The sequence below is a fragment of the Neoarius graeffei genome, chromosome 11, assembly GCF_027579695.1.
Source record: "Neoarius graeffei isolate fNeoGra1 chromosome 11, fNeoGra1.pri, whole genome shotgun sequence".
Lineage (NCBI taxonomy): Eukaryota > Metazoa > Chordata > Actinopteri > Siluriformes > Ariidae > Neoarius > Neoarius graeffei.
Window position 1 is genome coordinate 34,223,920 of NC_083579.1, and position 24,502 is coordinate 34,248,421.

A 24,502-nucleotide genomic window follows, 5' to 3' on the forward strand; every position below is an offset into this window, starting at 1 on the left:
ATCTCAGCCAGTGACACTGTAGCAGCGCCATGCAGCTAACTGCAGCTCCATCCCCCGGGCTGTGACCAGCAGAGGCGAGAACAACCTTTTACAAACTCATTCTGGTACAAAAGAAGGAGAAGAAATAACCAGTGCACCATGGAGGCTGTTAAAGCGTTTAACGGCGAGGTTTGTTCATTAACCTCTACTGTATATTCAGAGTTTTAATATGACTTCTGAGCGGATCCGCTCTGGAGCTAATGCTAAGCGCTGCAATGCTAATGCTAAGCGCTGCCTGTAGGCCGTGATTTTATGGACAACATTAGCGCTTAAGCTAGGAGCTAGCTAGCGCATTTCATTCCACACAAGGGTTTTAATGATAAAAGTGAAAAACAAAAACAAGCAAATGCACAAAAAAGGTCACAATATTGGTGCAAATCTCCGCAACGCAGTGGCGCTAACTGGAACACCGCAGCGAACACAAAAGCCGTTAGCATGCTAGCTGCGTTGCTGGGTAACAGGCCGTGCTCGAGTTAATATATTCACCTTAAACCAGAACCAAGTGAACTAGCATACTTAGCATTAGCTGTACACAGTAATTACTAGTCAACAACATCAACCTGCTGTTTTATCTATTTTAAAAACCCCAGCTGGTTTAATGTTATATAATAAAAGCGAGTTTATTTTGAAAGGCAGTCTGAAATGTAATGTAAATTTTGATATGACACTTTGCTCTTGGTGTTAATGTAAATATTGTGGGGATTGAGCAGGGAACTAAAACGTGCCTTGAGGGAAAAAAAACCTGCCAGATGTGGTGAGGATGGAAACCGGAAATGCGTCATCACATGGAGACATAGGAAACATCTGGATTGTTTATTAAGTGGAAATAAAAATGAACGAACAAACAAAATGTGGCAGGAGCAGGACTTGCATCCCAGTTGCCACCTAACCCTTAAAATAATAATTAATAATAATAATAATAATAATAAACTGAGGGCGGCACGGTGGTGTAGTGGTTAGCGCTGTCGCCTCACAGCAAGAAGGTCCTGGGTTCGAGCCCCGTGGCCGGCGAGGGCCTTTCTGTGCGGAGTTTGCATGTTCTCCCCGTGTCTGCGTGGGTTTCCTCCGGGTGCTCCGGTTTCCCCCACAGTCCAAAGACATGCAGGTTAGGTTAACTGGTGACTCTAAATTGACCGTAGGTGTGAATGTGAGTGTGAATGGTTGTCTGTGTCTATGTGTCAGCCCTGTGATGACCTGGCGACTTGTCCAGGGTGTACCCCGCCTTTCGCCCGTAGTCAGCTGGGATAGGCTCCAGCTTGCCTGCGACCCTGTAGAACAGGATAAAGCGGCTACAGATAATGAGATAATAAACTGTGGGTGGTAAAAGAGAGCAACTGGACTTGCTTGAAGATTCTTGAAGACGTTTCACCTCTCATCCAAAAGGCTTCTTCAGTTCTGTCTGACTAATATGGTGGTGTAGTGGTTAGTACGGTCGCCTCACAGCAAGAAGGTTCCAGGTTCGAACCCAGCAGTCGGCGAGGGCCTTTCTGTGTGGAGTTTGCATGTTCTCCCCGTGTCTGCGTGGGTTTCCTCCGGGTGCTTTGGAGACATGCAGTTAGGTTGACATGGGACGGCCTTGGTCTGAGGTGCCCTTGAGCAAGGTACCGAACCCCTGACTGCTCCCCGGGCACTCTGGTGTGGCTGCCCACTGCTCGGGGTGTGTGTGTGTGTGTTCACTGCTTCAGATGGGTTAAATGCAGAGGATGAATTTCACTGTGCTTGAAGTGTGCATGTGACAAATAAAGGTTTCTTCTAATAGGGAGTATCAGGTATTTATCCTCTCATGGACGAAAAGCAATCCTAAAGGCCAATTTATGCTGACAACCCAGTCCTCGCAGATAGCGTCTGCGTAGCCCCCCCACCTTTGCAGACGCTCTGCGCGCACCTCCCAAAAATTGTGACCACCGCAGAAGCCTCGCAGACAGCGTCGCAGACAAGAGGGCTCTGATTGGTCCACTCTACATCCGCTGTACACGCACTTCCGCTTCCCTACTTTCCCGGTTTGTTTTGTTTTCACGACCGGCATTTTTAAAAACACGAGCGAAGATGGAGCAGCATGAAGAGCGGTTGATTGAGGAAGTGAGGAAGTACGTACATCTATACGACTCCGGTTCTAGTCATTATAAAAATAAAAATAAAAAGTTCTAGTCATTATAAGTAACCGGAGGATAAACACTCCACTAACCACACCCACCAACTACTCCTAGCGACTTCGCGCCCCCTTGCGTTGTGGCGGTGAATAACATCGCGCACGCCTATACTCCCCACTCAACAATAAATTACAACTGTCTGCGAAAAACTATCTGCGAAAGCCTTGTCGTAAGAGCATGCAGAGGCCTTAAGGTGTCGTTGAGTCATCCTGTTGGTGTGGGGCTGGGTGTGAACAGCCTAGAGAGTCGTTGAGATGATCAATGAATTGTTGGTTCTCTCTGTCCTCCTGTGAGTCACTGAAAACAGCTGGGTTTTGGTGTGCATTCAGTTGTCTGGAAAGTGTGCTAAGGACTGCATTGTAGGTGGCTGATAAATGTCTTAGACCCCCACCTCTGTTCAGTGATGGCCGTTCCAGGTTGACAAAAATGGCTTCTTTAACTCCTCGCTCATCCCAACGATCCTCTCTGGCTAAGGCCCTGTCCACACGGCAACGGATTCAGGTGAATCCGATAAAATTTATCGTTTCGGCCTGGCGTCCACACGGCACCGGCGTTTTGGGTGCCCCAAAACGATATTTTTTGAGAACGGGTTCCAGAGTGGAAAAATCTGGCAACGGCGCTGTTGCGAAGTCGTCTGGATGAGTAGAACGGATTTGTTTACGATGACGTCACAACCACATGACATGCGTCCTACTTCTTCTGTTGTTCTGGTGTCTCCGATGGGACCGTCTTGCAGCGCACGTAGAGGTGTGGCATGTGTATTGCATCGTTTTCAGCAAGCGTTGCGTTGCAATATGTACCTGATATTTTACTGATCCGTTGCCCATGTGGACGCGATATTTTTTTTAGCCGCTAAAAAAAAAATCTCGTTGCCATCGTCGTGTGGATGTAGCCTAAAATGCGTACGTTGCAATCCTGAAATGAACGTCCTTTGTTGTTCAGATGAAGATAGACAGCAGAGTCCTGGCCTGAGGAACTGGCTCTCCTGTGTTGAGCCATGCGCCTGTGAAGCGGTTGTTTTGTTTCCCCAGTTTACCACCCGCAGTTTACTATGACCTGGATGACTGAGAATCTTCACAGACAAATAATAATAATGTGACCTCAGCCTGTGTCCATTATAACTATTGGTTGAACACAACTGTCTTGTTCTGTAAGAATCACCTGAAGGACCAGAGAACCACGAAAGCCCTTTATAAATGCTCTATACCTGTTGCTGCGCGAATAACGGCTCCTTTAATCAGTCTCTGGAGTCTTGCTTTTCTTTTCATAATTATTTTTATTTTTGCTTTTTTCCAGACTGTTGAATATCTGATACGTTACTTATGAACACGCTGCCAGACTAAACACAGCAAGCAGCAATCATCAACGATTAAAAACAAACACCATGGACAGTGTATTGTCACCACAGGCCTAGCGTCCCTCCTGGCTGGCTGCAGTACTTTTTTATCCCCCACTGGCCGAAAGTCCCGAAGGGGGATTATGTCGTGGTGATTTCTGTTCATCCGTCTGCCCGTCAGTCCCGGGAAGCGTGCTCACCTTCTGAAATCAACTCCTCTCACAACTTGTGGAGGAATTTCACCAAACTTGGCAGGATTCTTTGTTACATGTCGGTAATACGCATATTGCAATTTTGTTCAATTCGGTCGCATTTTACCAGAGTTACAGCTCTTGATTAACAAAATTAGACTTTGACAGTTTCATGAGAGTGTGTTTTCCTTCTGACATCAACTCCTCTCACAATTTTTGGACGAATTTCTCGAAGCTTGGCAAAAGGCCTTGTTATATGACGGTAATACGCAGATTGCGATTTAATTTCATTTGTGAAAATTCTCCCAGAGTTTTGACCCTTGATTAAATAACTTTGACAATTTCATGAGGGTGTACATTCTTCTGAAATCAGCTCCTCTTACAATTTATGGAGGAATTTCACCAAACTCGGCGAAAGGCTTTGTTATATGACAGTTATACGAAGATTGAAATTTCGTTTAATTTGGGCAGATTTTCCCAGAGTTATGCCCTTGATTATTAACAAACTTTGGCAATTTCATCAAGGTGTGCTTGCTTTCTGAAATCACCTTCCATCACAGTTTTTATCCCTCGCTGGCCGAAAGGCCCGAAGGCGGATTATGTCATGGCGATGTCCGTCCATCCGTCCCAGGAAGTGTGCTCACCTTCTGAAATCAACTCCTCTCACAATTTTTTGGAGGAATTTCATGAAACTTGACCGGATTCTTTGTTATATGTTGGTAATACGCATATTGCAGTTTTGTTCAATTCAGTCGCATTTTACCAGAGTTATGGCCTAGTTGCCAGCGGGGGATATTGTGCTCTCAGAGCACTCTTGTTCTTCTTTTTTTTTTTTTTAACGTGCTTTCCAATGGAGGTACCGCGCCTTTAAATTTGATACCTGGTGGGTGCGTAAGTTCCAATAGAATAACTAGAAACAAACAAAAGGAACTCGCACACCTATATGCCGATGTAATAATGTACTTTTATTACATATTAAAACAACAAAAAAGTGCTACCCAAGTGAAAAGTGCAAACGTTTCGGTCACAATCAGACCATCCTCAGTGCAAACATTAAAAATAAAGACGCCCATATATAGACAAGGCCACGTACACGGAAGACAGGTAGTAGGCCTGCAACCAAACTTGAATACAGGTTAGGGTGCATGGATAAAGACATCCTATCATCAGTACCGTTCCTGTTATGATTTATATGGGCGTCTTTATTTTTAATGTTTGCACTGAGGATGGTCTGATTGTGACCGAAACGTTTGCACTTTTCACTTGGGTAGCACTTTTTTGTTGTTTTAATATGTAATAAAAGTACATTATTACATCGGCATATAGGTGTGCGAGTTCCTTTTGTTTGCTTCTTTTTTTTTTTTTTTAAACATTGCCTTTCTCCATGTGTTTCAGTTCCAAAATAACCTTTATTTTCTTTCCCATTTCTCATCTAAACAGTTAGTTTTCCCTGTGCTGATGTCGGCGCATTTTTAATTTTGCCCCAGAAATTAGTTTTAAAAATGTTATTGCGCTCAGTCATAAGAAGGCGTGGCTACACTTGGGAATGAAGTGATTGACAGCCTTGGCCAGACCAGACCGGCTGCAGCACCTGCGTCGTGCTCTTCTTCATATACCTATTTATTTGAAGTTTTCTGGGCACAAATACACGAATACAAACCGTTAGCCTTTTCTATTGAAAATGTTGAAATTCTGATTGTTTTAATTGGAAATGGCTAGTTTAATTTAATCACGCTAGCCACCTTGATTGATAGCTCTGTTATTTCAGTATTGATGATATCCATCCAGTGTGTAAAGCTTGCACAAAAGTCATGTGTTGGTCGGTGAACACGCACACTCCCAATAACCTGAGGGAGGATTTTGTAAGTAGGTGAGTAAGTTTACAGTGCACTCAGAATAGCCATGTGTCCTAAATAACTCCGCACCAGTATGATGAAAGGGTAACGTTATTCGTGTCAGCAAATTTATCTGATGTGCTGGACCGAGGGAGGGAGGAGGAGGAGGTGGGCCCAGTGGGTGGGCTTACCAGATCAGGCGGTGTACCTGACTTCGGCTCTCGACTCTGAGTCCGAATTTGATAACGGTGCAGGAATTATTATTATTATTATTATTATTATTATTATTATTATTATGCAGTCGACAGCGGCAGCAGCAGTCGACTGCATAATAATAATGTGAGGCAACATCTGCATCGAAAATCATGGACATACAGATGTATCCGGACGGGGGCTAAAATTTTCACACGAATGCTGAGGCCATTATTAAAAAATGTTCTGTTTCCGGTCCACCGGCCGGGTGAGTGCCGTTTGTGCGGGTGAAATTTTTTTTTTAACGCCGGTTTTTCAACATTTTTTTTCGGGCTCGTAAATCTAAACTCGAACTTGACATTTACGTATTCCCAGGGCTTTCCACTAAGGCTCATACTGCCTCCGCCGAGTGCGCGCGCACACTACTGCCTCCGCCAAGTGCGCGCACACACCGCATGTCGGGGCCGCGGATGAGTTACTCTCCCCTGATCAACGAAGTCGGCGGGGAATTTATGGTTATTATCGGTACAAACAGCGCGAATCACAACTTAAATGAGTGCGGTTCAGTTTGACATTATTGTCAGTCTGTTAGATAAACATTTAATTTTATTAAAATCGAAAATTAATATTTAGAGCCTGTGGGCTACAAAAATAGTCATTAAAGTAGCCGGCTGGACTTAATTGCGTGGTCGCAGCCGGCGCTTGTGGAAAGCCCTGTCGAATCAGCTCTGCGCATGCGCCGTGCGGCACAAAAAAATGGCAGCCACCATGAAGGAAGGAGATCCGGAGTTTTCAAACACTTGCTTAAGTGTGAAATCGCAAAATGGTATTCTAGCGAACAACAAAATAGTAAAAATTCAGAAAAACAAATCATTCAGTGATCATTTTAATAGTGTAATTTCATCCGAACTAGACCTAACGCTCGATTTAGAACTACAGAAAGTTCGTGTGTCGGACATTTTAAGTACCTTTTTAAAAGTTTTGTAAATGTTGCAGTCAGCATTTAAAATGCTAACTTACAGTTTTTGTACAAGTTTCAGTTGATTAAACGGTCATTTTATTAAATGTGTCTGCTTTTGTAATAAAAAAAGTACTGAAAGAAAAAGCAAACACAGCATTGCAATTTCTTATCCATCCATATATAATAAAAAAAAAAATCCCTCCCTCTCGACTGAAAATTTTTTTGCTCACCCGGTGGACAGGAAACGGATTTTTTTTAAGGATGGCCTGAGTTTGGTGAAAAACAGTAGGTCTGTAATTTTCTCAAAGGAAAACGGATGTGGATTCCAGATGGGAATAAAATCACTGTACAGTAGCTCCTACAAAACAGGAAGTTATCCCCGAACTCCATGTGCTTTTAACCCAGTCTGGAGACGACTAAACCCTATGCACTATTCCCTCCACTGGAAAACCGGGAGCACTACACACAACACTGTGCCAGGGAACAGGATTGGTGAAAGAAATTATTTTGTATGTGCACTCAAAAAAAACCCATTGGATTTACTTAACCGAGTTATGGCAACCGGTCCCACGAAGCTGTGTTAATTTAGATGTATTGAATACAGTTTTGTTGAGTTTTTCAACACATAACTGTATTCAATACATCTAAATTAACACAGTTTCGTTGGACCGGTTGCCATAACTCAGTTAAGTAAATCCAATGTTTTTTTTTTTTGAGTGCAGGGCTCCAGAATAACTTTCTCCATTAGTAACACTTAATGAAAATATTGGGAACACCAGCACAGAATTTAGGCGCACTACTTAAATCGACATGCAGCGCAACACGGTTTCATGCTACATATGTCGCCTTTAGTATCCTCCATCTCAGTCAGACTTTTTTTTTTTCTCCCTTTACTCCTGCCTCTCTAGAGAACGGCACGTACCAAACATATCACATGCTGAACTGATCGGTGCTCGCGTTATGAATTTGAGCATTAGCCATCTCGATTGCATTTGCTTGGGTGAATTCGCTCCTATTGGTCTGGTCGGTGTGATGTCATATCCAGCAGTGGCTTGTGAACTTGGCGGAGATATCAACTGTATAAATAATTTAAACTGTGAACGGGTGGCGATAATAACTAACCCATTTGGATCTGTAATAATATGTTTTTTGTGTACGATAAAATACAGTATAATAACAAATGACAAATAATAATAATAATAACAATAATAAAATAATAATAACAAATGACACAGAATTGCTGAACTTAAATGAACATTTATTTAATACTGTATTTTATCGTACACAAAAAACATATCATTACAGATATGTAATTACATGTAATTATATGTAATATGTAATTACATTACAGTTTATTTAACACTGTATTTTCTGCAAATAGAGCTGCACGCTGTCTGTAGTAGACTTATTTCAAATAAAACGTATCAACTTATTCACTATTCACAGGTAATAATAAAAAAAATTCATTTTTAAAAAAAAATTTATGTATGAATTTTCGCTGTTTATCAGGTTTATGGAAATTAGTTGGAGCCAACGAAATCTGCATGGAGCTTGTTTTTTGTGTCGTTTAGTGAGCTAGTGATCGTTCACGTTGGGTAACTAGTTAAAGGCGAACTGAAGGCTGTTATTATCAGCCTTAATTATTATCAAAATTCTATTTATCTCATTTTATTAAATATAGGAATGCATTTTTGATCGCTATTTTGTCACTGCTATAGCAAGTTGTGAGTGTTTGAAATACGCTCTGTAATATATCAGTCCATATATCAAAGCAACGGCCGTAAATGAGATTCATTGAGACCTGTGCGAGACATCGTAGGACGGAAGTAAAACGTACAGCGGAAATCAAAGTGATCAACGTCGTCAAAAGACGCGCGCGCCCTCTTTCGAATGCTGACGTAATCAAGCCGGAAGTTTTCCGTGCGTCCGAAATCGCTCCCTACTCACTGTATAGTGTGGACGCCATTTTGTAGTGCTGTCCGAAACCTTAGTGAGGATTAATGTGGGAAATGCGCTCAGTATAATATGTATTTATCACAAAAATACATGTATGTATTTATTATTTTGAAAACCCACCAGCCGACTGATCTGGCACGTTTTAATTGTGCGACAGTAATGACGTAAATACCAGCACGACGGACTCGTCCTTATCCTGGCGTCTTTCCGACTCTTCTCTACACTCAAAGAAATGAATCATGCATGTTGCTGGAGTTAAATAACTAGTTCATGTTAAATTTATTAAATATTGTCGTGTTTAACGATTAAATCAAGTGAGTTTTGTTTTAATAACCTAACAGTATTGGTTTTTATGATTATTAGACCTTATTGAGTTGGATTTATGTAATACAGTTGATTAAGCTGCATTAAGGTTGTCCCAATGCGCTCTCCGTACTTTCTTGCACACGCTCAGTAAGGCAGACGGGGGGAGCAACGGCCATTTTTGTAGAATTCCAGCGCATGGTTCGGCTTGGTGCAGATCAGTGTGAAGACATAATGGTTTTCTTGGTTATATGCACTTAAAGATGCCCGTGCACTAGGGCTGTGCCGATAGACGATGCCATCGTCCATCGACGATGGTGGTCATCCATCACGATGGAGAGCCACCATCGTGATACCACGCCCCCTCCTGTCATAATCATGCATATACGGTATCATCTGGGCCTATTTAACCTAAAAAGTTAGTTTTTTGTTAGTTTAGTTAGTTAGTTTTGTTTAATATATAAATATATTATATAACATATAATTATAAATACATAATTATATAAATCATTATAAAGTAATATCCTATTACCGCTTGTTCACGTAGGCTATGGTGCAGGGACGTGCTAGTGAACATAACGTGGTTACACAAATACAGTATGCTACTAATAATAAATTTTGACTTCATTTTTTAGCCTACACTATACTTTTAATGTAAAATTTGTCATGTTGTTCAAACAAATAGCCACTATTAACGACTTCAGTCGGGAAATATTGCACCCCAAACGGCAGTGAAGCGCAGACTTCGGCAGAAGTCAAATAACTTTAATCTGGTAAATAGGCCCACTTTCAGACACAAAATGGTCCACTCTAAGCCATAATGTCAAACCAAATGGAAGAATGAAGGTGATTCTGACAAATGTAAAGACAGTAAAAAAAAAACAATATTAAATCATGATTTTAAAAGCTGGTGCAATAATTCAAACACTAATAAATTGGAAAAATTAGCGCGTTCAAGTGCGCACTAAAGGCCGAAACGCATCTTCAATTGATATGGTGTAAATAAACAATGAGTAATAGCTTAAGTGTAGTTTCTTCTCATAGTTTGAATACTAGTCTTTCATTGTTAGAGCAGATTAATATCTTAGCGTGATCAGTGAGTGCTCGGGGAGGTTCATTTCCACCTGCGCTTTGTGCAGCTCATTTCTCCGAAGCCAGCTGTGCGCAAACGCAGTGTTGACTGCTCGGCAAACTCCAAACGCTCGGTCTGTACTGGCCCTCTGTTGCGCAAGCGAGTTGGTTATGGCCAGGTTCAAATTGTGCCCAAAACAACTTAACCACGGCCATTTCAATTGCCTGATGGCTGTGACAATATTCGCCCCGTTGTTATACAGGCGATCTTTTTCTCCTCTATTTTCCATTCGGCAAGTGTCTCGCGCAATGCGTCTTCTAAATTGTCCGCTGAATGTGTCTCTGGCATGAAACTCGTCTGCAGGCATTTGGACTGCATTGCCCACTCTCGGTCCACATAATGTACGGTAGCTGACATATAGGGCATCATGTTGCAGCTGGACCACATATCCATTATCAAGGCCAAATATTCCACATCACCGAGCGCTTTTTTTTTCTTTACGTGCCAAAGCCTCGGATGAGTATCTAATACTTTTAATAATAATAATAATAATATATTTAATAATGTGGTATTAAAATCCCCCCCCGCCCCGCCCACAATATGATCGTCCATCACGATGTTTGCACTGTAAACATCGTCGATGCCAATTAAGGGGACATCGCACAGCCCTACCGTGCACTTTACAACAAAGGCGACGGCTTTTTTTCTTTAAAGTAACTTGAATCACCTTTCTATTTTTTTGACATTGTAATCTGCCAAATGTTTAGTTTTTCAAATTGAAAGATGCACTTGGGCAAACAAATAAAACTGAGTTAAATAGTAGGGCTGTAACGATATGTGTATCAAAATCGAAATCGCGATATGCAAAGCCACGATCCGTATCGCGATACAAGAAGGTAGAATCGCGGTACACCCTTTCAAACTTCTCCTCAGCCCAAAAACAGAGGCGCTTCCAAACTTCAATTTATGAATACTTTACTTTTATTTAAATTACATTTTAAACTTACTTAAATTACTTTTATTTTTTATATCTATTAGTAAGTTGTTTTTTTGCCGACCTGTGACAATCTTCTGCGAGTCACGCAACGTCCACACTCGCCACTGGCAGAGCATTCATTTCTTTTAAGCGGTCGCCATTCTGGTTGCGACGCGGGGAGCGAATCTGTAAACAAGCTGCTCATTGGCTGGCTAGGTGTGCCACAAGCCAATCACAATCACTTGACCGGAAAGGCATGCAGTGTTGCCAGATTGGGCGGGTTTAGGTGCTTTTTGGCTGGTTTTGAACATATTTTGGGGTGGAAAACGTTAGCAATATCTGGCAACACTGAAGGCATGTCTGCTTGGGCGGAAGCCTTCTGCGGCAGTTACATTTTGACACGCGAGCAATGTTTCACCATAAAAATTCCGTAATTTCTGTCTGTTTTCCGCGATCACAGAAAATCATTGGCCCTATGAGAGTGAGACAGTGAGAGAGCCACCCCCCCCCCCCCCCCCCCCAAAAAAAAAAAAAAATCTTAACGGATTTACACGATTTGGAAAAATGACTTTTTCAGAACCGAAAAAACCAGAGCTTCCGGCTCAGCAGTATTATTTTGAGAAATAAAACAGTCTTTGGATATACATTTGTTCATTTTTGCATACATATTACTCATTCTCTGCAGTGGTCTGAATTATTTGTTATTAAATAGTTAATGTAAGTAAGTAAATGTTAATAAGTCAAATTTACTACTTTAAAAAAACATATAAAAAAAATCGTGGGCGTATCAAATCGTAGGTCAAAAATCGCGATACGAATCGAATCGTGAGTTGGGTGTATCGTTACAGCCCTATTAAATAGTTATTTTGTGTTGTGTACGGTACTTTAAGTAGATATTGTTGGAACAAATGCAGACAGTACAGAACGCAGAAATGTAAATTAAACACAAGTTTATTAAATAAATCCAACATAACTCTGTTCACCAAATGCAACGTGACGTTGTTAATTAAATCCAACATAACTTTGTCAGCTAAATTCAACATGGCTTTATTTAATACCGTCCATGCAACTTTGTGTAGTAAATCTAACATAACTCTGTTGAATAAACTCAACATAACTGTATTCAATACATCTAAATTAACACAGTTTCGTGGGACCGGTTGCCATAACTCGGTTAAGTAAATCCAGTGTTTTATTTTTTTGAGTGTACTCCACGTTGGTTCGAAATCATATGGAATAATCTCCATGGCTGATGAAGCTGGCAAATCTTGAAATTAATCTAAATTGGAATGATCTGGCCGCTGTGTAATCAGTTTTCAAAATGGCGGCGCCGACACTTCACGTTTGAAGTCTCGCACAAGTCTCGTGAAGATCGCGCGGATAAGCGACGCCTGCCGTGGACCAAACGAACTATGTTCAACATGGCTAAAAACCGAAAAGGCCGATAAGTGTAATATAATATGCTAATACGAGTCACGATGTAAGGTTAATAAAACGGAAAACGTAATTGAATAACACGTTAATCAAGAAATAAAGCAAGTTTAAAAATGACTTCAGTTCCCCTTTAAGTAGCTCAGTCGCTAACTAGAGGTGAGTATCGGTGATGAAGCTCCAAAACATGGTTCGTGACACACAATACAGTACTATCAGAAATCAGTTGACTCTGTTAACATGGATGTAATGGCAGATACATTATTGATTTTAAAAAATAAAATAATGGAGCTATGGCACACAATCCATATTTCATATTGAAGAGAACAATACTCAGAGTATTTTAATACTGAAAGTTACAGTGCTCAGCGTAAATGAGTGCACCCCCTTTGAAAAGTAACATTTTAAACAATATCTCAGTGAACACAAACAATTTCCAAAATGTTGACAAGACAAAGTTTAATATAACATCTGTTTAACTTATAATGTGAAAGTAAGGTTAATAATATAACTTAGATTACACATTTTTCAGTTTTACTCAAATTAGGTTGGTGCAAAAATGAGTACACCCCACAACAAAAACTACTACATCTAGTACTTTGTATGGCCTCCATGATTTTTAATGACAGCACCAAGTCTTCTAGGCATGGAATGAACAAGATGGCGACATTTTGCAACATCAGTCTTTTTCCATTCTTCAACAGTGACCTCTTTTAGTGACTGGGTGCTGGATGGAGAGTGATGCTCAACTTGTCTCTTCAGAATTCCCCATAGGAGTTCGATCGGGTTCAGATCAGGAGACGTACTTGGCCACTGAATCACTTTCACTCTGTTCTTCTTCAGAAATCCAACAGTGGCCTTAGATGTGTGTTTAGTCATGTTGGAAACGTGCACGACGGCCAAGGGCACGGAGTGATGGTAGCATCTTCTCTTTCAGTATAGAGCAATACATCTGTGAATTCATGATGCCATCAGTGAAATGCAGCTCCCCGTCACCAGCAGCACTCATGCAGCCCCACATAAGGACACTGCCACCACCATGTTTCACTGTAGGCACCATGCATTTTTCTTTGTATTCCTCACCTTTGCGACGCCAAACAGTTTTGAAGCCATCAGTTCCAAAAACATTTATCTTGGTCTCATCACTCCAGAGTATAGAGTCCCCGTAGTCTTCATCTTTGTCAGCATGGGCCCTGGCAAACTCTAGGCAGGCTTTTTTGTGCCTGGGCTTTAGGAGAGGCTTCTTTCGTGAACCGCATCCATGCAGGCCATTCCTCTGCAGTGTACGCCGTATTGCGTCACGGGAAATAGTCACCCCAGTTTGGCTTTCTACTTCTTTAGGTAACTGCAGTGAACTTGCATACCGATTTTCTTCAACCCTTCTCGTCAGAAGACGCTCCTGTCGAGGTGTTAACTTCCGTGGACGACCTGGACGTCTCTGTGAGATGGTTGCAGTTCCATCTTTCTTAAATTTTTGGACCACTTTTGCTACAGTATTCTGATTAAGTAAAGTTTTGCTGAGCTTCTTGTAGCCTTCACCTTTGTGGTGTAAAGAAATTATTTTCTTTGGGGAATTCTGAAGAGACAAGTTGAGCATCAGTCTCCATCCAGCATCCAGTCACTAAAAGAGGTCATTGTTGAAGAATGGAAAAAGATTGATGTTGCAAAATGTCGCCAACTTGTTCATTCCATGCCTAGAAGACTTGGTGCTGTCATTAAAAATCATGGAGGCCATACAAAGTACTAGATGTAGTAGTTTTTGTTGTGGGGTGTACTCATTTTTGCACCACCCTAATTTGAGTAAAACTGAAAAATGTGTAATCTAAGTTATATTATTAACCTTACTTTCACGTTATAAGTTAAACAGATGTTATATTAAACTTTGTCTTGTCAACATTTTGGAAATTGTTGGTGTTCATTGAGATATTGTTTAAAATGTTACTTTTCAAAGAGGGTGTACTCATTTATGCTGAGCACTATATTTATAAATGATAATATAAATGCACATAGTTTGGTTTGTCCATATCTGTAAGATTTCTTGCTAAAAATGTTTGCCAATTGGCACACGTTCAATAATTCATCAATAATCTGAGGATTCATTTTCATATAGTAAAAAAATAATACAACTAAAATTAAAACATAACTATATTTCATAATATTTGGCGATATTCTAAATGCTTTTGTATATTTGTTGTATTCTCATTATAAGGCATTTGAGCATGGCAGTGTTTACCAGTGTTGTATTCGAGTCCTCAGTGTTCAAGTCCGAGTCATTAAAGAAAATTTCGAGTCGAGTCCACTCCTGATCCGAGGCGAGGCCGACACAAGCCCCGCTATCAACAGGGCAAATAACATGAGAGAGGGTTAACACTCGCGAGTTCATCGGTCAGCAAGCCCCGCCCACTATCAACAGAGCAATGAACACAGCGTGTCACTTCCTTCTCTGGGTGGAGTCTTGCCAAACGACGCTTGAAGTTCGAGATCGTCCCCGTCGTCTCCTCGATAGCTCTTCTACATATGGAACACAAAGCAGTGCGTTTTTTCCCACTGCACGAGAAGCCTGTATAAGCAAAGCGGACAATCCTCGGGGCGTCTCTCCAGGCATTTTAGCGCCATTAACGTTAGTTTGTTCCTGAACATGACGTATGAACAGGTGAATGTGCTTGCATGAAATTAGTATAAAAGTTAACATAGATATAAATATCTTCTGCCAAATTATTATGGCATGTTACAAAAAAAAAAGAAAAAATCCAAGTCCTCGTCTCCAGTGTACAAGTCCGAATGCAGTTAATGCACGAGTCCGAGTCATCAATGCTCCAGTCCAAGTCAAGTCACGAGTCCTTAAAGTGCATATCACGGGTAAATTCAGGAGCGAGATCAATGCAATTCTCCTATTTTATATTAAACTTTGGTCAAATATCTGTAACATTCTGCATTCTCTGCAGTTTTTTTCCCTTGCGCAATACCAGAAAAATTCAGTTGAAATCGAGCCATTTGAGGCGAATTGGTCCGCCTCTGAAAAAACTCGGCGTTTGGATTTCCCGGCAAACATTGATTTTCGTGACGTCGCGTGCGGGACGCCTCCCTCTGAATCCTACGCCAGCGCTGGTTTGTTTATGAGAAAACGACCTGGTGGTTTTCTGCAAATTTCTTCAACGTTATCGCGTAATTATTAAAATGGTTAACAGATGTATCGTAGGAGGGTGTAGCAGCACCAATCTTGATGGGATTAGTACTCATCGTTTCCCAAAAGACCGGACAATGAGAGAGAAATGGGAGCGCTTGGTCTACACAGGCTGTGCACTGAAACCGTGCAAAGCTCGCGCAGCCTGCTGGCGCTTCCGCAGGTGACGTCACGAATCTGGCTCCAGACTCCCTTGGGATTTTTCCAGACGCGTTTTGTTATTTTATTTTTTTCTGCTGTAGACAGATGGCCTTGTGCAAAATTACCCTTCTGGATGAGTGTGTAAAGGGACATACTTTCATATAAAAAAAAGACAAAATTGGTCCAGAATATGCACTTTAAAATCAGGGCGCGAGCCAGACTCAAGTCCGAGTCCTGGACTCAAGTACTACAAGCCTGGTGTTGACATATTGTTCTCTGTTTGTCCACTGAAAGCATGAAATCGGTCCACCGCTTGCTGTTCAACGGAGCCGGTGGTTTTATTAGGTCTAGCTCTGACATTTTATTCTCGCGCTCATTAGCTGTCATATTTTCCTAATCTTGTATCTTGTGTTGTAGCTCCCGCATTTAGATCTAGTAGGCACACACCATTCGGTTAAGAAAGTAATAAACTGTAATATTTTAAACGTGTTGCTGTGTATTTTGATAGAGTGTTTCCTTAAAATCCTGTTTTCTGCATCTCTCGAGTACGCACATAAACACACTGTTTTGGATAATGTTTTGCAGCATGCTGTAAAGCATAACTGCCAGTAAGTGTCGTAAAAATAATCACGACCACACGGCCATTTTCACTACGGCAGTTGTTTTTTATTTAGTTCCATGAGTTAAACATAGTCCTATATTAAGATTGTTGGATCAAGTGATCGGCGATTGTATGAAGTTAGATATATTTTTCTCAGGGCTCGTGCATTTTAACAATAAATTTGAAACGTTTTTATGTGAATATAAAACTAACATGAAATATGTTTGATGTATCGATACTAGTTCTTCATGCAATACGATTTCCGATTTCTGTATATTTATATTTACTAATCCGTCCTTGCACTATGCTGTCTATACATATATTTACCCTTCTACATGTACATAGCTTTTTGCTTTTTTCCTACGCTTTTTATCTGTTTGCACTGTTGCCTCTTTTCCACCAAATCAGTTCCAGGGCTGGTTCGGAGCCGGTGCTGGTGCTGGTTCACAACTCGTTCAACTTGCGAGCCAGCTGAGAACCAGTTTGCTTTTCCATCGCTCGCGGTGCTAAGGGAAGCCACGTCATTACGTCGCTGTATACGTCAGTTATGTCGCTACGTTTGCATAAACCTTGGCGCAAATATCGAAGCAAAAACAACATGGAAGAAGCAGCAGCAGCAACAACAATAATAATAATAATGGATGACTTTGCGTTTGTACAGCTGCTGCTTCTCGTCACTTAAAAATGGCGATCTTTCGCGGTCTTGTTATTGTTGTTGGTCTTAACAACTCCGCCCCCCCGCTGATGTAAGCGGTTCTTTCCTCTGGCCCAGCAGAGAGTTGGTGCTAGCCTGGAACCGGTTTTTCTGGCCCCAGAGCCAGTTCTGTCAGTGGAAACAGAAAACCCGGTTCCAAACTAAGCACTGGCCCCGAACCAGCCCTGGAACTGCTTTGGTGGAAAAGGGGCAACAGAGAGCTAAGTGAAACCGGAGTCAAATTCCTTGTGTGTGTTCACATACCTGGCAAATAAAGTTTATTATTACAACCTCGAGTCCAAAAAAGTTGGGACAAAGTACAAATTGTAAATAAAAACGGAATGCAATGATGTGGAAGTTTCAAAATTCCATATTTTATTCAGAATAGAACATAGATGACAGATCAGATGTTTAAACTGAGAAAATGTATCATTTAAAGAGAAAAATTAGGTGATTTTAAATTTCATGACAACAACACATCTCAAAAAAGTTGTGACAAGGCCATGTTTAGCACTGTGAGACATCCCCTTTTCTCTTTACAACAGTCTGTAAACGTCTGGGGACTGAGGAGACAAGTTGCTCAAGTTTAGGGATAGGAATGTTAACCCATTCTTGTCTAATGTAGGATTCTAGTTGCTCAACTGTCTTAGGTCTTTTTTGTCGTATCTTCCGTTTTATGATGCGCCAAATGTTTTCTATGGGTGAAAGATCTGGACTGCAGGCTGGCCAGTTCAGTACCCGGACCCTTCTTCTACGCAGCCATGATGCTGTAATTGATGCAATATGTGGTTTGGCATTATGTTGGAAAATGCAAGGTCTTCCCTGAAAGAGACGTCGTCTGGATGGGAGCATATGTTGCTCTAGAACCTGGATATACCTTTCAGCATTGATGGTGTCTTTCCAGATGTGTAAGCTGCCCATGCCACACGCACTAATGCAACCCCATACCATCAGAGATGCAGGCTTCTGAACTGAGCGCTGATAACAACTTGGGTCGTCCTTCTCCTCTTTAGTCGGAATGACACGGCGTCCCTGATTTCCATAAAGAACTTCAAATTTTGATTCGTCTGACCACAGAACAGTTTTCCACTTTGCCACAGTCCATTTTAAATGAGCCTTGGCCCAGAGAAGACGTCTGCGCTTCTGGATCATGTTTAGATATGGCTTCTTCTTTGAACTATAGAGTTTTAGCTGGCAACGGCGGATGGCACGGTGAATTGTGTTCACAGATAATGTTCTCTGGAAATATTCCTGAGCCCATTTTGTGATTTCCAATACAGAAGCATGCCTGTATGTGATGCAGTGCCGTCTAAGGGCCCGAAGATCACGGGCACCCAGTATGGTTTTCCGGCCTTGACCCTTACGCACAGAGATTCTTCCAGATTCTCTGAATCTTTTGATGATATTATGCACTGTAGATGATGATATGTTCAAACTCTTTGCAATTTTACACTGTCGAACTCCTTTCTGATATTGCTCCACTATTTGTCGGCGCAGAATTAGGGGGATTGGTGATCCTCTTCCCATCTTTACTTCTGAGAGCCGCTGCCACTCCAAGATGCTCTTTTTATACCCAGTCATGTTAATGGCCTATTGCCAATTGACCTAATGAGTTGCAATTTGGTCCTCCAGCTGTTCCTTTTTTGTACCTTTAACTTTTCCAGCCTCTTATTGCCCCTGTCCCAACTTTTTTGAGATGTGTTGCTGTCATGAAATTTCAAATGAGCCAATATTTGGCATGAAATTTCAAAATGTCTCACTTTCGCCATTTGATATGTTATCTATGTTCTATTGTGAAAACAATATCAGTTTTTGAGATTTGTAAATTATTGCATTCCGTTTTTATTTACAATTTGTACTTTGTCCCAACTTTTTTGGAATTGGGGTTGTATTATACTGTGAACATATCGATGATATTGCACGCCCCTGTAGCTAACTAGCTTCATGTTAGATGGCTGGTGTGATAGTGGTAATGAGCTCAGAGTCTCACTTTTACAGTCACACTGTCTTCACTCCTGTTCGTAAGTCACTGTTTAACCTCATTCAGTATGTTTTTTTTTCCCCCCGCTATAGCAGTCCTGCCCACTCACTTGCCTTCTGTCGCTATAATCATGGAGAATCAACAGCATCCAGGGACCAGCAACCTGCTTGTCTCTCTCATGTCGCCCCCGTGTAAATGTAGGGGAAACGTGATACTTTTTCATCCCCCGCTGGCCGAAAGGCCTGAAGGGGGATTATTTCGCGGCGAAGTCCGTCCATCTGTCTGTCTGCCCCAAAAAGGGTTCTTGTCTTCTGAAATCAGCTTCTCTTACAATTTTTGGAGGAATTTCACAAAACTTGGCAAAAGGCTTTGTTATAGGACAGTAATACGCATATTGCATTTCTGTTTGCAGTATATTGTAGCGGAAAATATTGTGCTCTCTGAGCAGTCTTATCCCTGTAGTTTCTGCTTTAGACAGCTTTCCCTTTCAACTCCATCGTGCAACGACACTTGCAGTTATTCACCAACCTGACGGATATTTGCAAATTGCACTGGTGCACCTAGTTATAAAACGATCACGCCGTCTCCCAAATTTAAACAGTCGCAGTCTGGAGCTCTGTACGCATGATCATTGTGTAATCAGTTTCCGTCATGTAAAAACACACATTATTCTCCACACTTCTATTTAACCTGCAACAAACTGAAAGATAATAAAGTAACCAAGCTGCACTGTAAACATATTCAACTACACGTACCATTTCACAAAACAGAAAATGAAGAAATCTTGACGAGAGAAATCTTCAGCCAGCAAGCGGCACAATTCACTTTATTTTCAGGATGTACCGAGATCAGTATCGGCTCTCGCACCGGCCTAAAATGTTGAGGCAGTGGTTTCTGTGTGATGTTTGATTTTGTGTGTGTAGAAGCAGCAGTAACACGAGCGGCATTGTTCTCACACACACACACACACACACGCGCGCACACACTGTCCATCTTCTGTAAATCTAGAAGATTTAAAAACGTCCACTCGATGTGATGTCAGAGCCACATCGCTCCTTGTTCTCCAAATTTCGAAGTTGAGGTATTAAAAAAAAAAGTAGTGATTTGACGCACTGCAGTGTTCCGCACACTGATGAGCTCGGTCTCTGTGAATACTTCGTGCTGCTGTTGGGCATTTCGTGGTTGTCTGGGTACACTGTTTTGCACCGTACCTATTGGAGATGTTTTCCGACACTTCTACAACCCAGTGGATTTGGACTGAAGTAGCAGCTCATCAGAGTCTAGGAGGGAAAAGCCAGAGAAACGAGTGCCGTTATTGGCATGCCAACAGCTGCTTGGTTCTGTACCCTTTTCCCTAAGACTCTGACGACGAGCCGTTAGCTCTGCCTCCACCTGCTGAAGAGGCTTTTAGGTTTTAGTAAGAATGACCGGATCTGCAAGTAAATGATTTGAAATTTCCATACGCGAGTTTTTTTGTTTGTTTTTTTTTTTAATCCCCGCTGGCCGAAAGGCCCGAAGGGGGATTATGTCGTAGCGATGTCCGTCCCAGGAAGGGTGCTCACCTTCTGAAATCAGCTCCTCTCACAATTTATGGAGGAATTTCACCAAACTCGGCAAAAGGCTTTGTTATATGACAGTTATATGCAGATTGAAATTTCATTTAATTTGGGCAGATTTTACCAGAGTTACAGCTCTTGATTAACAAAATTATACTTTGACGGTTTCATGAGAGTGTTTTTTTCCTCTGTCATCAACTCCTCTCACAATTTTTGGACGAATTCTCGAAGCTTGGCAAAAGGCCTTGTTATATGACGGTAATATGCATATTGCGATTTAATTTCATTTGTGAAAATTCTCCCAGAGTTTTGACCCTTGATTAAATAACTTGTACTTTGACAATTTCATGAGGGTGTACGTTCTTCTGAAATCAGCTCCTCTTACAATATGTGGAGGAATTTCACCAAACTCGGCGAAAGGCTTTGTTATATGACAGTTATACGCAGATTGAAATTTCGTTTAATTTGGGCAGATTTTCCCAGAGTTATGCCCTTGATTATTAACAAACTTTGGCAATTTCATCAAGGTGTGCTTGCTTTCTGAAATCAACTTCCCTCACGGTTTTTATCTCCTGCTGGTCGAAAGGCCCGAAGGCGGATTATGTCGTGGCGATGTCCGTCCGTCCCAGGAAGCATGCTCACCTTCTGAAATCAACTCCTCTCACAATTTTTGGAGGAATTTCACAAAACGTAGCAGGATTCTTTGTTATATGTTGTTAATACGCATATTGCAATTTCGTTCAATTCAGTCTCATTTTACTAGAGTTATGGCTCTTGATCACCAGACTTGTACTTTGACAGTTTCACGCGGGTGTATTAAACACTTATAGCATAGATATAGTTGCCAGCGGGGGATATTGTGCTCTCAGAGCACTCTTGTTTTTTTTTAAGTGCTACTGCATGTTTTAAAAACTTTGCCACCACTCTGCGATGTTGTTAAATTAAATGTGTATCTGTGCATCATGTTTTTCAGCTGTACTCTCTGAATGAATACAAGCCTCCGATCTCCAAAGCGAAGATGACCCAGATCACCAAGTCAGCCATTAAAGCGATAAAGGTAAGTATCTAGATAAATGCAAGTGGGGAAAGAGAGTCGGGTTTATGGTTTCCTCTCAGCATCCTTCTGAATAGCAGCAGCACACCGATAAAGGATTTAATGAATGTAAATTGTTACTTTCTCACTGATTTTATTCCCTTCTCCTTCCAGATCTCTGCCACCACAAATTTCTTTATTACACAGGTTGTGTTTGAAATAGAGCCTTTGGTCTTTAGATAATAAGACAGATTGGCGGTTCAAAGATATTTTCAAGGCGGTTCAGCCTCGAGAGGACAACAGAATATTATTTACCGTATTTTCCGGACTATACGTCGCTCCGGAGTTTAAGTCCCATCAGCCAAAAAATGCATTATGAAGACGAAAAAAACATATATACGTCGCACCGGACTACAAGTCGCACTTTTTTGAAGGGTTATTCTATCCATAGAATCTGTGACTGTATCTGATAAGCGGCGCGTGATTACTGCGTGACTGCATTGTTTATTTAATAAATGAACAGCTGAGCAGTGATAACGCGCCCTTTGCCCTGTAAGTAGCCTAGTCTGATTATTTTAAATATCTAATACTATCTTTAATACTATCACTATCGTTATTACTAATAGCCTATATTATTATTATTATAACTAATACTAGTAGCCTATTACTAATGTTACTATTGTTATTACTCGCGGTGAAAAAAAAAAACATATATACGTCGCACCGGAGTATAAGTCGCATGGCCAGCCGAACCATGAAAAAAAGTGCGACTTATAGTCCGAAAAATACGGTAACTTGTATTATAACCGCTAACACTTAGCACACAGCGGTGATGGGATTAATACTCGATGTTAACTAAGCATACGCAAGCTAGCATACTGTACATATCCTGCAGTCGTGTGGCGTCTCACTAGTCTTCAGAAATGAACACGAAGCGTCCTTGTGGTTCATTAACGAAGTAAATAGCAGTGGCAGTACAGCCTAGTGTGCGGTCGTGTCCTGGACTGCATAAACAAACTAATGTCGTATTTGAGTCCAAACATGCATTTCTTCCAGTTACAGTTAGTGTTCGAATTTTAAAAACCTCTTAAATCTACTGAAAGGTCTGTTTTGAGTTCTGGTCATCTGGATTTTCGAGGTTCGTAAATATTTTTGAATTCACAGCGAGGGCTTTTGATTTGAGACACAGATCATGACAACGTGTCGATGGAAGAAGGTTTTAAAGAGAAGCCGATCTCATCGCTAGGGCTGGGAATCGGCCCAGGTTTCCTGGATCGATTCGATTCCGATTCATAAGGTCACGATCCGATTCGATCCGCGATTCGATCTGATATCGATCTACTTAGATATTGCTGGATTGTCACTTTAAAGTCAAAACTGTCCCTATAGACAGGAACAGCCCCATATGTGTTTGTGCATGTGATTTAACACCAAATGCCTTCTCCAGTGCAGTTTGATTCGCCGCAGGTTTAGCTGAAACTGTGTCGGCGTGGTGCCTGGATAAGTGGTTGCGGAGATTGGTTGTATTGCCACTATATTTTACCTCTATGTGGCACAGTTTGCACACTGCTTTTGTTCTGTCGACTTCGTCTCTGTCCTCGTAACGTTTGAATCCAAAGTAATGCCGTACATCAGCTTTCAGGCCAGGCGGTGATTTTAGTTGTGCAGCTTCAGCCATCTCGCGTTCTTAAGTTTCGGTTTCGTTTGCCGGCACCCGCTTTTTATAGTGGTCCTTGCGCGGTCGAGAAAATAGTGCCTATAGCCACCTGGAAGAGATCGATCCACACATTTTTGAATCGATCTCGTATTTTTTGAACGTGAATCGACATCGGATCGTGGCTCGATCTTTTGAACCCAGCCCTACTCATCACGATGTTAAACGTCGCTGTGCATGAAACGGCTAAGCGTTACAGTCGGACTTGAAAAGCAGATGGGTAGAGAGAGATGCGATCTTTTAATCCTCCAGATGAACTTAAGCTACGCGTGTGAGTGTGTGTGTGTGAACAATACAGTGCCACTCACGTAGCTGCTGCATGCACACATGTACATGTAGTGAAAGTGGTGTGTGTGTGTGTATGTATTATACACGGGGCTGCAAAAGTATACAGTAATGAAAAACAAAGCGTTTGCACAAAACGTTATTTTATTGATTATACAAATATATTAATCCCTCAAATATTTGCCCCCGGCATTCACACAGTCTACTAGTCAAGTGTGGACACCCATGCACACTCCGGCACAAAGGTCTTTATCAGCATCAATTTCCTGGCAAGCCTCCCGTATGAACTGAATCATGGCATCAACAGAACGTGGTTTGCGTGCGAAAACCCTATCTTTTACACATCCCCAGGGAAAGAAGTCCATAGGGGTGAGATCCGGCGAACGCGGTAACCAGTCAGCGGCTCCCCGACGTCCAATCCACCTGTTGGGGAAATTCTTTGTCAAGTAGCGCACGCACATTGAGAGCGAAGTGTAGTGGCGCCCCATCCTGCTGAAAGTAGAAGTTGTCCTGCTGCTGCTGTTCGTGTATAATCCTTACCGTATACCTACTTTTGCAGCCCTCTGTATAATATAAAATGCGCACACCTTTACATTTATACCACAATAACCTTTTTTTTTAAAAGTCTTTAAAAGCTAGCCTATGGAGCACTTGCATGTGACGTCACAGCCGATCCAGATTGTGACAGACGCCATCTTGTCGGTCAAACGCCATATTCCGCCTTCTACTTCTACTTCTGGTTCTACTTCTGCTTTTACTTCTACCTTTTCTTCTGGAAAACCCTACTATATACAATTCTACTACAACGGCTGCGGCTACAAGCTCTCCCTACCTGTGCATGGTTTTTATGGTTTTTGTGTGTATTTTTGCG

At 41.6% G+C, this 24,502-nt stretch overlaps 1 protein-coding gene across 2 annotated transcripts in view; it reads left to right on the plus strand.

The window, feature by feature from the left end:
- The window catches only part of scaf8 (SR-related CTD-associated factor 8), a 122,406-nt gene continuing 97,904 nt past the window's right edge, over positions 1-24,502 (plus strand). For both annotated transcript variants that reach the window (XM_060933763.1, XM_060933764.1), the window contains exons 1-2: positions 1-168; positions 21,573-21,656. In XM_060933763.1, the coding sequence (XP_060789746.1) occupies positions 139-168; positions 21,573-21,656 (114 nt within the window). In that variant the 5' untranslated portion in view covers positions 1-138. The remainder of the gene's footprint in view (positions 169-21,572; positions 21,657-24,502) is intronic.